This window comes from Hemitrygon akajei, unplaced genomic scaffold, assembly GCF_048418815.1.
Source record: "Hemitrygon akajei unplaced genomic scaffold, sHemAka1.3 Scf000155, whole genome shotgun sequence".
NCBI classification, from domain to species: Eukaryota; Metazoa; Chordata; class Chondrichthyes; order Myliobatiformes; family Dasyatidae; genus Hemitrygon; species Hemitrygon akajei.
Window position 1 is genome coordinate 248,031 of NW_027332041.1, and position 16,806 is coordinate 264,836.

The window sequence follows — 16,806 nt, forward strand, 5'->3', positions numbered from 1 at the left end:
CACTCCTCTACGAAACCACTCCTCATCCTCTGTCGTTCCGAGGAGAAAATGCTGAGTTGACTCAACCTATTCTCATAAGGCATGCTCTCTAATCCAGGCAACATCCACATCACCTCTCGGCACTTAAACATATATACATGATCTGGATGAATTTGTTGATGGGTGGGTTAGTAGTTTTGCAGATGATACAGGGAGAGGCGGTGCTGTAAGGAACGAAGAAAACTGGCCATGTATTCAATCGGGCATAGATCAGTTACTGATATGGTTTGGAGACCGGGCAGATTGAGTTTAACCCGGACAAACCTAAAATGTTGCCACTTAATAGGTCAAATGAAAGAAATGATTGATTTTAAGAGGCCGAGCTGCTAGCGCGACACTTAACCCAGCAGGGATGGAAATGTGCACTGGAGCTGGTTGGATTCAAACTCGGGAGCGTTCGCTCCAAAGTCTGGTGCTGATGCCACTACTCCACCAGCCGTCCATATATTGCAGCTTGGTAGGTCAAATGAAAGAAATGACACAATATCAAAGCCAAGACCCTAAACACTGTTCAAACATAGAAAACCTGCAGCACAACCCCGGCCCTTCGGAGGACATTTCTGTGCCGAACATGTTCTTACTGTAGATGGACAGAGGATCTTGGGCTCCATGTTCATATCCCCTGAACGTGGATGCACAGTTTGATGGGATGGTTAAGAAGTCCTATGTCAGTCTTGTCTTTATTAGTCGGGGCATTGAGTGCAAATGTCAGGGAGTTATGGTGCAACTTTATAAAAATCACTAGTTAAGCTGAATCAGGCGTATCGTATACAGTTCTGGTCACCCCATTATCGGAAGGATGTCAGGGCGTTGGGGAGCCTCCGGAGAGGTTTAACAGGACTCTGCCGGGATTCGGTGGCATGTGTTAGAACGAGAGATCGGACACTTAGGTTGCTTCCTCTTGAGCGGAGGAGGCTCAGGGGAGATCTGACTGATCTCTGGAATCCGTCAGACACCTGTCAGCCTTTGCCAAGTCAAGGAATTGGGACTGTCGGGGATGACGGCTGAAAGTCGATGAGATTGGGAGAGGGAGGGGGTGATCGTGGTGGGAGGAGAGAGCGCGGATGGGGGGTGGTAGGGTGTCCTAGTGCGGAAGATGGCCGAATTCACACACACGATGAATGGTCTGACTACAGGTGCGCAGAAACAGGAGCCGAACGAGAACAGCGGAAATAGATCGTGCCGTAAGATCTGCCTACTCTGCCTCGTTGTGTCCATCATCATTGCGATAGTGGCCGGACTTTGGATCTATGGTGAGTCAAACGGGCTCAGGGTCCAGCCAGACCGTAATTAAACAGAGTGCAATGAAGTGTTATCATAAAACCTCAGAGTTATGCCGACACGTCCTTCGTTATAACAGCGACATACTTCTAATCCCGTCAAAGACACGGCCTGTACCGTTACACAATCAGGACTCAGACTGACTCCGATACGCCATTCGCCATTACACCAGTAATCCTGTTCCCATAGCACTGACATGATCCTGTACACGGCACAGGTACCTCCTTACAGCGAGACGACCCTCACCGTAACACAGACATGCCCCTGAAAATGACAGCAACTCACCCCACACTGTCCCATCGAGATGACCCTGTCCGTGTTACTGAAAAACTCCTCAAGGCTCCAACTCTCCGTAAGACCAGCAAACTCCCCACTGTGGCACAAACACACCCGACACCATGAGACAGACAATACACGCACAGTGACACTGGCAAACCCCTCACTGTGATTCCGACATATCCCTCACCGTGACACCGAGATACTCCTCACTGTAACCCGCCGGACCTCTCACACGGACACGGAACCACGTATTGCAGTGTTAGGGCACGCCCATCCCCGCAACACCGACACGTCCCTCACTGTGACATGGAATCAACCATCTCCGTGACACTTACCAGACTCGCACCTCAGGGTGTCACATAGTCTCGTCACTGTGACATCCACTCACCCGTCCGCTTGAGAGTCACAACCCTCACTCCTGACAATGACAAGGTTCTTACCGGGTCACGTACACGATCTGCACCGTGAAACCGGACGCCCCCACTCTGAGACACAAAACCTTCACTGCAACATTCGTCACTGTGACACCTACACGCCCCTCAACGTGAAGGAAACCGCACCTTGACACTGATACACCCATGAACGCGACCCGCCGAGCACCGTGACGCAGACTCACACGTCACTTCAATCTCTCTCAGTGTCACAGATTCGTCTGTCTCAGCATCAGGAAATGAACAGGACACGGATGAAATGTGGACAACAGGTCCATAATTTGAACTCAACCTTTGAATCCAAGATGTCCGACAATTCCCGTCAGAATTTCATCGACTGCTCCTGTCTCCAGAATCTTTCTCTCCTTAAGAGCAGCCTGGGTGAAATTTGCCAATTTCTGACCAGTAGCAGAGGTGAGGCAATGTCGCCCTCCTACTCCGCTCCTCATCAGACAGAGAGAGAGAGAGAGAGAGAGAGAGAGGGGGGGGGGGGGGAAGGGATTGAGATGGAGATTGATCCACATTATATCTGACCATGTGTCTGATGAAAAGGTTTGAGGGAGTTTCACTCGGTGTCTGACCTTGGGAATGTGTGATGGGCGGGGAGGAGGGAGTTTCACTCGGTGTCTGACCGCTGGAGTATATGATCGGACGGTGTGGAAGTAGCTTCCCTCTGTATCTGACCGAAGGAGTGTGAGATGGGACGGTGTGCAGGAAATTTCACTCTGAGCTTGACCCCGGGAGTGTGTGATGGGAGAGTGTGGTGGGAGATACATTCTCAGTCTGACCACAGGAGTGTTTGATAATTCCTTATCCTAATTCCTTATTTCCAGAGCGAAATTGTTCCAAGGCTTGGGAAAAATATGGTGACCGGTGTTACTTCTTCTCCACGTTTAAAACATCTTACGATGGAGCGAGGCAACAATGTTCAGACTTTGATTCAAGACTTCTCGAGATCAGTTCAAAGGATGAAGCGGTATGTGTCACCTCAGGAGAGAAGACTTATTCACACGTGTCCAACCTCCACCAAGATGAGACAAAGAGTGGAGATAGCTGTTCACTGACTCCTCACACACTCCCGGGGTCAGGCACAGAGTGAATCTACATCCTGACCTTCCCATCACACACTCCCGGGGTCAGACACAGAGTGAATCTCCCTCCACACCTTCCCATCACACACTCCCGGGGTCAGACACAGAGTGAATCTCCCTCCACAACGTCCCATCACACACACCCGGGGTTAGACACAGAGTGAATCTACATCCTCACCTTCCCATCACACACTCCCGGGGTCAGACACAGAGTGAATCTACATTCTCACCTTCCCATCACACACTCCCGGGGTAAGACACAGAGTGAATCTCCCTCCACAACGTCCCATCACACACACCCGGAGTTAGACACAGAGTGAATCTCCCTCCACACCATCCCATCACTCATTCCCGGGGTCAGGCACAGAGTGAATCTCCCTCCTCACCTTCCCATCACAAAATCCGGGGGTCAGACACAGAGTGAACCTCCCTCCTCACCTTCCCATCACACACTCCGGGGGTCATACACAGAGTGAACCTCACTCCACACCGTCCCATCACACACTCCCGTGGTCAGAAACAGAGTGAATCTCCCTCCACACCTTCCCATCACACACTCCCGGGGTCAGGCACAGAGGGAATCTCCCTCCACACCATCTAATCACATACTCCGGGGGTCAGACACGGAGTGAACATCCCTCCTCACCTTCCCATTACACACTCCGGGGGTCAGACACAGAGTGAATTTCCCTCCACACCGTCCCATCACACACTCCCGTGGTCAGAAACAGAGTGAATCTCCCTCCACACCTTCCCATCACACACTCCCAGGGTCAGACACAGAGTGAATCTCCCTCCACACCGTCTAATCATACACTGCCGGAGTCAGACACAGAGTGAATCTCCCTCCACACCGTCCCATCAGACACTCCGGGATCAGACACAGAGTGAATCTCCCTCCACACCTTCCCATCACACACTCCCAGCGTCAGACACAGAGTGAATCTCCCTCCACACCTTCCCATCACACACTCCCAGGGTCAGACACAGAGTGAATCTCCCTCCACACCTTCCCATCACACACTCCCGGGGTCAGACACAGAGTGAATCTACATCCTCACCTTCCCATCACACACTCCCGGGGTAAGACACAGAGTGAATCTCCCTCCACAACGTCCCATCACACACACCCGGGGTTAGACACAGAGTGAATCTCCCTCCACACCATCCCATCACTCATTCCCGGGGTCAGGCACAGAGTGAATCTCCCTCCTCACCTTCCCATCACAAAATCCGGGGGTCAGACACAGAGTGAACCTCCCTCCTCACCTTCCCATCACACACTCCGGGGGTCATACACAGAGTGAACCTCCCTCCACACCGTCCCATCACACACTCCCGTGGTCAGAAACAGAGTGAATCTCCCTCCACACCTTCCCATCACACACTCCCGGGGTCAGGCACAGAGGGAATCTCCCTCCACACCGTCCCATCACACATTCCTGTTGTAATTAAAAAAAAATGCATTAGGCTCCGTAAATAGTTTTCGATTCTTGACATTAATCAAAGGAATTTAACTTCACAGAGTTTTGTTCTCGTTGCTCTTTCGAACCGAAACGGTGCCCGATGGGTTGGAAAATGTGAGAACGGGTGAGATTTGGACTGATCTGTGGGGAGAGCTGGCGAATGACATCGTCCTGACGGGAGAAAATGGGATTAGTTTCCTGACTGAAGTAGGCCAGTGGGACAAGGGAGGGGCACTGGGATCTTTTTGTAGACTGACATGAAGCTGTGGAAAAATGGAGGGGCAAGGGATTAATTTGGGGACTGACAGAGGACTCCGGGTCGAAAGTGTGCTTGTGGGATTTATTTAGGGACTGCCATGCCGTGGGGAGCGGGTTGGACTGTGGGAATTTAATGGAGACGGAAACAGATCTGTGGGGAGAGAGTGGGTCTGCTGGATTGGTATGCAGTCTGACACAGGACTATGGAGAGAGAGATGGTCAGTGGGATTAGTTTGGAGACTGACCAGAGTCTGTGGGGAGCGCAGTCCAGTGGGATTAGTTTGGAGACTGACAAAGGGCTGTGGGGAGACATTGGGGTATTGGATTAGTTCGGGGACAGTCTCGTGTTGTCTCTGTTCAAATCGTTGAACCCTCTTGGATAGGAAAGTGGCCTCTGGAACCGTTTACGAGGTGTACTCAGATATGTCCGCCTGCAGTAATTGCAATTCGTCCGGAGGGGGTTCTTCTTGCAGTCGTGATCGCCGTTTCATCTGCGAGAAGTCGGCACCACTTTTCCTGGACATTCCTCAAAAGATCCAGGATCTCTGTCTACAGCCCGTGGAGCAGAATTGAATCAAGTGACTATCCCTCTTTCTCCTCCTTCTCTTCCCTCCACTCTCACACCCCCATCCTCTCAAATTCCCCGCCGACGTTCTCTGCCCATTCCTCCTATTCCATTCTCATACACTTGTCGCAACCCCATTCTCCCCAGTCCACAGAGAGAAAGCCTCTCACACCATCTATCCCTTCCTCCTCGATATACCCCCGTCCCCCGTTTCGCTCTTCCCCACTCCCTCTAATTCTCCCTCCATCCCCTCTCCTCGCCTTGTTCCTTCGCTCTTTCTCCGCCCGTTCTTTCGCTGCTGCGTCTGCAATCCTCTTTTCCATTTCAACCCCTTTCCCCCCCGCTCTCTACCCAACTCTCTCCCTCCCCTCCCCGTTCTCTCTAAATCCACCTTCTCCCTGATCTCTCTCACTTTCTGCTTTCCAACCACTCTCCCCTAAATCCTGTGCCGTCTGGTTCCCGTTAACACAACCCTGGGTGAGAGTCTGTGCGCATTCCCTCTGTCTGTGCCCCTCTCAGGTTTATACAACTCTGTCAGGTTATAACTACGCTCCAGGGAATAAAGTCCCAACCTTCCCTCCCTCTCTCCATAACTCAGTCCTCCGAGTTCCGGCAATATCCCCGTAGAACGTTCTGTACAATATGTCCAGTTCACTGGCATTTTTTTTCTCCTAAAGCAGGGCGGCCTCACCGACGTCTTGTCCCACGGCAACGTGACCTCCCGACTCCTGTACTCAGTGTGACTGGTGAAGACCAGCGGGCCAAGTGTCCTGTCCACCCCATCGGATGTTTTCCACAAGAATCGCTATTTCAATTATTATCTGAAGCTTATAACCCCTGGAATTTGTTAATTTGCAACATCGATCCGGCGCAAAGATGTAGAATCAATGTAAATTACCAAAAAGAAAAAAAATATTAAAAACTGAAAAATGTGGAGGTGGTGCACATGCGTTCAAAAAATATGGTGGTGGAGGGGTGGAGGTGTTTCCAAAGCGTTGAGTGTTCAGGCTTCTGTACCCCTTCCCCGATGGTGGTATTGAGCAGGGAGCTTGTCCCGGGGTGAGGGGCCTCACTGATGGATGCCCCCTTCTCGAGCCATCGCATCTTCAAGATGTCCCCGATGCTGGGGAAGGTGGTGCCTTTGACGCTGGTTGAGTCTACACCCCTCTGCAGCCTCCGGTGACCCTGTCCCTTGCGGCCTCCACACCAGGCGGCAATGCTGCAAGTCAGAATGCTCCCAACGTTCATCTGTAGACATTTGCCGGTCTTCAGTGAAAGGCCAAATCTTCTCAGATTCCTGACGTTGTAAGACCTTCTGTAATGAGAGAGCTATGGGTGGCGGTGAACGCAAGTGTAGAGAATGGTCTGAAATACATTCAGACTCCTGACGTTGTAGCACCTTCTGTAATGAGAGAGCTATGGGTTACGGTGAAAGCAAGTGTAGAGAATGGTCTGAAATACACTCAGACTCACACTCGAAATAAACAGGACGACAGTGACAAAATCCAAAGATTAGATCACAATCTAATACATTAGAAATTCTAATACAGCACGTGCTCTTTAATTACTGCCGGGCAATAATTGGCAGTCAGAACCTTAAAGGGAAAGTGACCGGTAACCATACTGGGGGAATATCCCAATATCTCTCCCTCTCCTCTCCTTCCTGTCTCCCCACTTCCTCTCCTCCTCCATCTATCATCCACTCCCCCTCTATCTAACTCTCTCCACCTCCCCCAAGAAGTTTTATTCAGGCAAATTGTGGAAGCAAACATCACAACTTCTGTACAAAAAGTTAATAATTATCCTAAGCACAACTCAGAATCCACAATGGACGACCGCAAGAGCCGCACGCTGAAGGTATTGCCGTGGCCGTCACAGTCCCCAAATCTAACCCTCATGGAAATCTGTGGATAGACCTCAAAAGAGCAGTGCGTGCCAAAGGGGGTGTTGCCAAGTACCGACCATGCCGGCTGCCCAAACATTTGCTTTGGGACCGTTTCTTTTTTTGTTATGTTAAAACTGTAAACGATGGAAATAAAAAAAAATAATAATCTTGCTTAGAATATTAAAGAAATGTGTCATTTTAACTTAATGTCTTTTGGAAATCAGGTCATCTTTTACACGCTTGGCTATTCACAGGAACAGAAATTTTGACCAGCGGTGCCCAAACTTTCGCATTGCCCTGTATATAAATGAACTGGATGAAAATGCAGATGAGTGGGTTAGTAGCGTGGCAGATGGCACAACGATAGGTTGTGTTGTGGATTGTGTAGCAGACTGACAAAGAATTCAGTGGGACACGGGTCCGTTACAGTTACGGTTTAGGGAACTGGCAGATGGAGTTTAACGCGGTCAAACGCGAAATGTCGCACATTTGTATGTCAAATGCTAAGGATAGGACACTATTGAAACCATGGCCCAAAGCAGTGTTGATTGTCAGAGGGATCGCCTGGTTCATATGTCTTGCTCGTGGCTACACAATTTGATGGGGTGTTTAACAAGGCAGACAGCCTGTTGCCTTTATTAGTCGGGGCGTTATGTCAGCAAGTCAGGAGGTTATGCTGCAACATTATAATGCTCAGATTGGGTTGTATCAGGCGCATTGTGTAGAGTCCCGGTCACCACATTATCGGAAGGATGTCGGGGCTTTGGAGAGCCTCCAGAGAGGGTCAACAGGACGCCGCCCGGATTCGATGACGTGTTTTACAACGAGAGGTCCGGCACTTGGTTTGTTTTCCCTGGAGCGGCGGAAGATGCGGGGAGATAGGACAGAGGTTTATAAGATTATGAGAAGCGCAGGCAGAGTAGACTGACAGAAACTTTTTTTTTAACTCAGAGTTGAAATGTCCAGTACCAGAGGGAATGTACTCGAGAAAATACTGTGAGTCTGTTCTGTGCTGAACTGCTTGCTCGGTCTTCTCTCTGTGATAACAATAATCCAATTCCCAAGTCTACCAGGCGGAATGCCCTGAACCGGCAAAGCCGAGATTATTATCCCGGTTTTCATCCGAGTTTTTCCCACAGACAGCAGAGGTCTCAGTGCGGATCCGTGCCTAACGCCACTTGTCACTGACATCCAACCAACGACCACCGTCCTCTATGTTCTGTGGATTCGGAATCCAAGTGGTTAATTCACCATGGTTCCCATTCATCGCAAGTATGTGAATGAATCTCCCGTGAGAGGGACATTGTCAAAGGCCCGTCAGAAGTCAATTCTTTAACGCCCTGCCGACCTATACTATCTACGCAAGATCCCTTTGTAGGTCGACATTTAACTCTGCCCTGCCCTTTCACATTCGACTTGGCAAAGCGCAAAACCTCACACCTACCCGGGTTAAACTCCATCTCCCTTTTCCCCACCCACAGTTACAGATGATCGATATCCCAATGAACCCGTGGGCGATCTTCCACACAGTCCACAATATCACCAAACTTTGGGCGATTCGCAAGTTTACAACCCACCCAACTCCATTTTCATCCTTGTCTGACCGATACATCAAAAATACCAGAGGTCCCGGGCAGGTCACTGCGGAACACGATTAGTCTCAGACCACGAGCGAGAATAAGCCCCATGCGTCACTTCCTCTGGCTCGTGTGGGCAGGCCAACTCAAAGTCGAATGCTCAATATTCAAAATACATTTGTCATCAAATCTTTACTCAGATATTTACCAATCTCTGAACAATTTTCAATCAATCAGACATTAGACAGTCTTTGCCGAGTACAGGATTTGGGACTGTCAAAGACGCCGGCTGGAAAGTGGATGAGATTGAGAGAGGCGGGAGCGGGTAATCGTGGTGGAAGGAGAGAGTGCGGGTGGCTCTCCCAGCAATGCCAGTACTGCACCTGGATGTGAGGGGAATTCCGCCAGAGTAGCGAAGTCGACCAGGGGAGGACTGGGTGCGGTGGGTATCAGGCCAGAGAGAAGCTACGGGAACACGACCACTGTTCCATCGCATCCTCCTGGCCAATGTACATTCATTAGAGAGCAGAGCACAGGGCCTAAAGACAAGATTGCTGTTTCGAAGGGACACAAATGATTACTGAGTCCTCTCTTTCACTGGGACGGCTCACCTGCCATAGTCTAAAGGTCGCGCTCCAGCCCAGAGGGTTATCAGTCCACCAGGTAGCCTGATAGGCTGCATCAGATAAGAACAGAGCAGCGGCGACTAGTTCCTGATAAACCATGCATTCGGAGCGCAACTGAGTGTCTCTTCCATGTCCACAGAATATGTGTTCCGATTCTCTAACTGAGGATCCCCAATCGCTATTGCACTCCGATTTCACCATCCCCTTCTGGGCCTTGAGAGCCAGTCTCATTACCTTCCTCCTGGTAATTTCCACTCCCGGCAAACCACCAAATGCATCTGGTGGCCAATTCAGAGAAGAAGTACCATCATTACAGTCATAACCGCCAGGTGGCGCAACGGGTCCTCAGTACTTAAATAAGTAATATATGCATAAAATGTACAAAGTATTTAGGTAGGTAAGCAAGGGAATAAACGAATAAATTAATTAACAAATGAAAATGTATATGAACTAACTAATAAAAAAATGAATAATGAGGTCGCTTTCATTGGTCCTTGGACCGTTTAGAAATCTGATTGCAGAAGATTTTGGTAACTCTTTGAGCGTGTGTCCTCAGGGTCATATATCTACTTCCGGATGGTGGTAAGGACGCGAGAAAATATCCTGAATGATAGTAATGAGACAAGAGTATTTCCCGTATGGTAGTAATGGTACGAAAGAATATATCCCGGATGTTCGTAATGAGACAACAACATATCCCGAATGGTAGTAATGTGAATGGAGCATATCCTGGATAGTAACAATGTGACGACAGCATATCCCGGATGGTACTGATGGGAAGAAACCATACTCCGGATTGTACTAATCGAAAGGGTGAATACAGTCAGAATACTCTCCGCCTTGCATGTGCGTACATATCCCAGTTTCTGGTGACATTCCAACACCAAATCTCTTCAAACTTTGTGGGCCGAAGGACTTTTATTGTGTTGTAGGCTTTCTCTCATTTCTATGTTTTTATCCCTAATGGAATACAGCCGCTGACGTGCCTTTCTTTGTGAATGTATAACTATGTGAGGCCAAGCAAAGATTCTCTCAGAAGAAGCTTAAACCTGCTCACCCTCACCACCATCAACGGGCTCTCGAGATCTGTCATGGAGACCAGGAAATGAGGATCGTTCTCCAAATGTAACAGAGACAGGCGCCGCTCTCTCGGGATCGCGTGGATGACGTTCACTTTACTCTCTCTCTTTCGCTTCATGTCGGTGGGTGAGAGAAACTCTCTTTGAGATCATTATCGGATTCCACACAGCAGCAGATAGTTGTACAACAGCACACAAGATTTGATGTAGATTTGAGCAAAGTACAGATTCTCCGATTGGGCCTGATCCAATCAGCGCTGCCGCCTGTGACGTCAGAATCCAGATATCTGACCCACAAACCAGGAAGTGCGGCTCAGTCTCCGAGTGTAACAGAGATCGGCGCTGCTCTCTCGGGATGTCGGGACTGCCCTTCGCAGTTCTCGTTCTTTGTCTCCACATAATTGCGGGTGACCACTGGTCCACTCCAACCACTGGTGATCATATTATCTACAGAACGGCAGGTAGTTTGCTGAATGAAGCTGTGATTATGACTATCGACCTTACTGAACTAAACACATATCCCCGGTATCTGTACAGATTGAGTTAAGTGCAGTTCCCAAGTCTATCCGCGTCTGTCGCTTTTCCCTCATATGATTTTCTCTTTCGCAGGTGAGTCCCAGCAGTTTACTATTATCGTTGAGCACAGCCAGATAAATGTCGCCGCTGGGGGTGATGCGCTTTTTTCAGTGCGGCCGTCGTCCAGCGTCAGCAGTGGAAGCTGGATTATTAAAGGGAAAACAGTCGCCCAGTGGATCGGTCAGGCCGAGATTCTAGATAATGAGTACGAATCGCGGGCTGAGTTATTTCCACAAAACGGGTCGCTTCTGCTGAAGTCGGTCAACATGTCGGACTGCGGGGAATACCGTGTGTATATGGTTCCAACGAATGGCTCCCAAACCTCAGCGACCGTCACTCTGCGTGTCATTGGTAAGTGAGACACAGTCATGCGATCTCGGACTATAACTTTCATTTTATTCCTGTGGTGAAAGAATACAATACAATCATTACGGTGGTCGCAGAACCTGGACTCCAGTGAACTCTGTCAGACCTGCTCTCGGACTGTTCAGTTCTCACTGTTGTGCGTGGCTGTGTATCGCCTTTTCTGTTTGCGGGCTGCTCGCACTTGTCCGTGCCGGATGTCAGTTCCGTCTTCAAGTGCATCAAGTAATCATTTTTGCTGTAATTTACTCTATTTTTGAAAATGGACTGTTTCTCCAGTCAGCTGGAAATGATTAGTTCTAACTCATCTACCTGAACCTTTAACCTCACACTTATCTGGGTTGAACTCCCTCTGCCACTTCTCAGCCCAGTTTTGCATCCTATCAATTTCCTGCCGTAACCTCTGACAGACCTCCACACTATCCACAACACCCCCAAGCTTTCTGTCATCAGCAAACTTACTAACACATACTTCCACTTCCTCATCCAGGTTATTTATAAAAATCACAAAGAGTAAGCGTCCCGGAACAGATCCCTGAGGCACTCCACTGGTCACCGACCTCCATGCAAAATATGACCCGTCTACAACCACTCTTTTCCCTCTGTGGGCAAGCCAGTTCTGGATCCACAAAGCAATGTCCCTTTGGATCCCATGCCTCCTTACTTTCTGAATATGTTTGCATGGTGTACCTCATCAACTGCCTTGCTGAAATCCAAATACACTACAACTACGGCTCTTCCTTCATCAATGTGTTTAGTCACATCCTCAAAAAATTCTATCAGGCTCGTACGGCACAACCTGCCCTTTACAAAGCCATGTTCACCACTCCTAATCATAGTATACCTCTCCGGCTGTTCTTAAAAACCTTCCTCTCAGGATCCTCTCCATCAAAAAGTGGTCGAAAATTGTCGGAGTTTGTATCCATAAACAGAGAGATTATTTTTTTCTTTATTTTTTATTATCAGCATCGACGTAGGTAGGAAAAGGGCGAGTTAATGAAAACAGACACTGGGAGTTAGAAAAGAAGTTGAGAAGCACGACCACAAAGATAGTAATCTCGGGATTACTGCCTGTTCCACGCGACAGTGAGTATTGGAATAAAATGATACGCAGGATAAATGCGTGGCTGAGGGATTGGAGCAGGGGGCAAGGATTCAGATTTCTGGATCATTGGGACCTCTCCTGGGGCAGGTGTGACCTGTACAAAAAGGACGGTTTGCACTTGAATCCCAGTGGGCCAAGTATCCTGGCGGGAAGGTTTGCTAAGGCTATTAGGGGGAGTTTAAATTAGAATTGCTGTGGCTGGGAACCAAACTGAAGTGACAGAGGAAGGGGCGGCTGGCTCACAAACAGAGAATTGCGAAGTTACTGCGAGAGGGAGGTGACAGAGAAGGGACGCGCTCAGACCGATAATTTGCGATGTGTGTATTTTAATGCAGGGAGTATTATGAACAAAGCGGATGAGCTCAGAGCGTGCATCAACACGGGGCTCTGCCGTTGCGGCCAATATAGAGACATGGATGATCAGGGGCGGGAATTGTTACTCCGAGTGCCAGTCTTTAGATGTTTCAGAAAGGACCGTGAGTGGAGCCAAAAGAGATGGGCGTGGCACTGATGATCAAAGATAATGTCACGGCTGGAGAAAAGCAGGAAGTTATGAAGAGGTTGTCTACGGAGTCTCTGTGGGTGGAAGACAGGAACAGGAAGGGGTCAAAAACTCTGCTGGGTGTTTTTACAGACCTCCCGATAGTAACAGTGACATTGAGGGGAGCAGATAGGAAGGCAGATTCTGGAAAGGAGTAATAATAACAGGGTCGTTGTGGTGGGGTTCGTTAATTTCCCAAATATCAATTGACATTTCCCTATAATAAGGGGTTTAGATGGGGTGAAATTTGTCAGATGTGTTCAGGAAGGTTTCCTGACACAATGTGTAGATAAGCCTGAAAGAGGAGAGGCTGTACTTGATCTGGTATTGGGTAATGAACCTGGTCTGATGTCAGGTCACTCAGTGGGAGAGCATTTTGGAAATAGTGATCACAATTCTATCCCCTCCACCATAACATTGGAGAGGGATAGAAATAGACAATTTGGGAAAGTGTTTAATTGGAGTAAGGGGAAACGTGAGACTATCAGGCAGGAACTTCGAAGCATAAATTTGAAGCAGATCTTCTCAGGGAAACTTACGGTAGAAAATGTGGCAAATGTTCAGGTCGTGTTTGCGTGGGGTTCTGCATCGGTACAGGAACCGTGGTGTACAAGGGCTGTTGTAAATCTAGTCAGGAATAAAAGGAGAGCTGCCGAAAGGTGCAAAAATAGGTAGTGATAGAAATCTAGAGGATTATAAGGCTAGCAAGAAGGAGCTACAGAATGAAATTTGGAGAGCTGGAAGGGGACATGAGAAGGCCTTGGTGGACAGGATTAAGGAGAACCCGAATGCATTCTACAAGTCTGTGAAGAGCAAGAGGATAAGACCTGAGAGAATAGGACCAATCCAGTGTGACAGTGGAAAAGTGTGCCCTGAGCCGGTGGAGATAACAGAGATATTTGTAGATCCTGAGGGGCAGAATTTATGAATACATTAACGAAGGTAGAACTGTAGATGTAGTGTATATAGATTTCAGAAAAAAAATATTTTATAAGGTACCTCATGCAAAGCTTATTGAGAAAGTAAGGAGACATGGCATCCAAGGGAACATTACTTTGTGGATCCAGGACTGGGTTGCACACGGAGGGCAAAGAGAACTTGTAAACGGGTCATATTCTGCATGGAGGTCGGTGACCAGTGGTGTGCATCAGTGATCAGTTTTAGGGCTCTTCCTGATTTTTCTAATTTTTTTTATCGATGAGTATCTGGAGGGATGGGTTTGTAAATTTTCTGATGAAACTCTGATGCAGTAGAACAGAGTGATCTAGGAATAATGGTGCAGAGGATGTTTACAAGGATGTTGCCTGGATTGGGGAGCCTGGGTCTAGTGTATGCATTATAAGAATGGGTTGAGTAAATTCGGCCTTTTCTCCTTGTAGCAAAGGAGGATGAGAGGTGACCTGACAGAGATGAACAAGTCTATGAGAACCATAGAACCATAAAACCATTCACAGCACAGTACAGGCCCTTCAGCACTCCATGTTGTGCCGACCCATATAATCCTTACAAAAAAGTACTAAACCCACACTACCCCATAACCCTCCATTTTTCTTTACTCCAAGTGCCTGTACGAAAAAAATTCTTAAATACCCAGAATGTTTTAGACTCCACCACCATCCCTGGCAAATCATTCCAGGCACTCACAACCCTCTGTGTAAAAAGCTTACCCCTGAAGTCTCCCCTAAACTCCGATCCCTTAATTTTGTACATATGCCCTCTGGTGTTTGCTATTGGTTCCCTGGGAAACGGGTACTGACTATCCACCCTATCTATGCCTCTCATAATCTTGTAGACCTCTATCAAGTATCGTATCATTCTTCTACGCTCCAAAGAGAAAAGTCCCAGCTCTGCTAACCTTGCTCCATATGACTTGTTCTCCAAACCAGGCAACATCCTGGTAAATCTCATCTGCACGCTCTCCATAGCTTCCACATCTTTCCTATAATGAGGTGACTAGAATTGAACACAATACTCTAAAAGCTGTCTCACCAGAGATTTGTAGAGTTGAGACATGACCACTCTACTCTTGAACTCAATCCCCCTGTTAATGATGTCTAGTATCACATAGGCCTTCTTAACTATCCTATCAACCTGAGCAGCGACCTTGAGGGATGTATGGATTTGAACCCCAAGGTCCCTTTGTTCATCCACACTCTTAAGTAACTGACCATTAATCCTGTACTCAGTCTTCTGGTTTGTCATTCCAAAATGCATCACCTCACACTTATCCGGATTGAGCTCCATCTGCCATTTTTTCTGCCCAACTCTGCAGCCTATCTATATCCTCTTTTAACCTTCGACAACCTAGAGCTCCATCCACAACTCCTCTAATCTTCGTGTCATCCACAAACTTACTCACCCATCCTTCCGCCTCTACATCGTCATTTATAGAACATAGAACATAGAATAGTACAGCACATTACAGGCCCTTCGGCCCACAATGTTCTGCCACCCCTCAAACCCTGCCTTCTATATAACCCCCCACCTTAAATTCCTCCATATACCTGTCTAGTAGTCTATTAAATTTCAATTTATAAAAATCACCAATAGCACAGTTCCCAGGACAGATCCCTGCGGCACTCCACTAGTCACCGACCTCCAGGCAGAATACTTTCCTTCCATAACTACCCTCTGCCTTCTTCCTTTGAGCCATACATTTTATCCAAACAGCCAAGGCTCCACTTATCCCATGCCTGATGACTTTCTGGATGAGTCTCTCATGAGGGATCTTGTCAAATGCTTTGCTAAAGTCCATGTAGACCATGTCCAATACCCAATCCTCAGCAATTTCTTTTGAGACCTCTTCAAAAAACTAAATCAGGCTCGTGAAGCACGAACTTCCGATCACAAAGCCATGTTGACTATCCATAAGTAGACTGTACTTCTCTAAATGCTCGCAGATCCTATCCTTAAGAATCATTTCCAGTAGTTTGCATACCACTGACATGAGACCCACTGGTCTATATTTCCCAGGTCTCTCCCAATTACCTTTTTTAAACAAGGGAACTACATTTGCCATTCTTCACTCCTCCTGCACGTCCCCCTGTAGCCAAAGATGATTCAAAGATCATAGCGAATGCTCCTGCGATCTCTTCTCTCAATTCCCACAACAGCCTGGAGTGTATCATATCCGGCCCTGGGGATTTACCAATCTTACTGTTTTTTTTAAGAAGATACAGCACTTCTTCTTTCTTAATCTCCACAATGTCCAGCACACAGGCCCGCTCTACTTCGACCTCATCCTGATCAAGATCCTTTACACTTGTGAATACTGAAGCAAAGTATTCATTTAGGACCTCCCTAAACTCCTCCACTTCCAGGCACATGTTGCCCTCTTTATCCTTTAGAGGTCCTGTCTTCGTTCTCGTCATCCTCCTATTCTTCACATACGCATAGAGCAACTTGGGGTTCTCCTTAATCCTACATGCCCAGGCCTTCTCATGCCCCCTTCGAGCTCTCCTAAGTCCTTTCTTTAGCTCCTTCCTGGCTACCCCGATATTTCTCATAAACCCCTCCTACTTCCTGCTTCTTATATCGAACATATGCTTCCTTTTTCCTCTTGACGAGTTACCTTACGTGTTTCGTCAGCCACGGATCCTTTTCCTAACTTTTTTTTCCTTGCCTCAGTGGGACAAACCTATCCT

General features: G+C 48.0%; 1 protein-coding gene across 1 annotated transcript in view; it reads left to right on the plus strand.

The window, feature by feature from the left end:
- The first annotated feature begins 10,932 nt into the window (after nt 1-10,932).
- LOC140724054 (pregnancy-specific beta-1-glycoprotein 11-like) overlaps nt 10,933-16,806 on the plus strand; it is a 23,603-nt gene continuing 17,729 nt past the window's right edge. Inside the window, exons 1-2 of the mRNA XM_073038539.1 lie at nt 10,933-11,038; nt 11,187-11,504. Of these exons, the coding sequence (XP_072894640.1) occupies nt 10,933-11,038; nt 11,187-11,504 (424 nt within the window). The remainder of the gene's footprint in view (nt 11,039-11,186; nt 11,505-16,806) is intronic.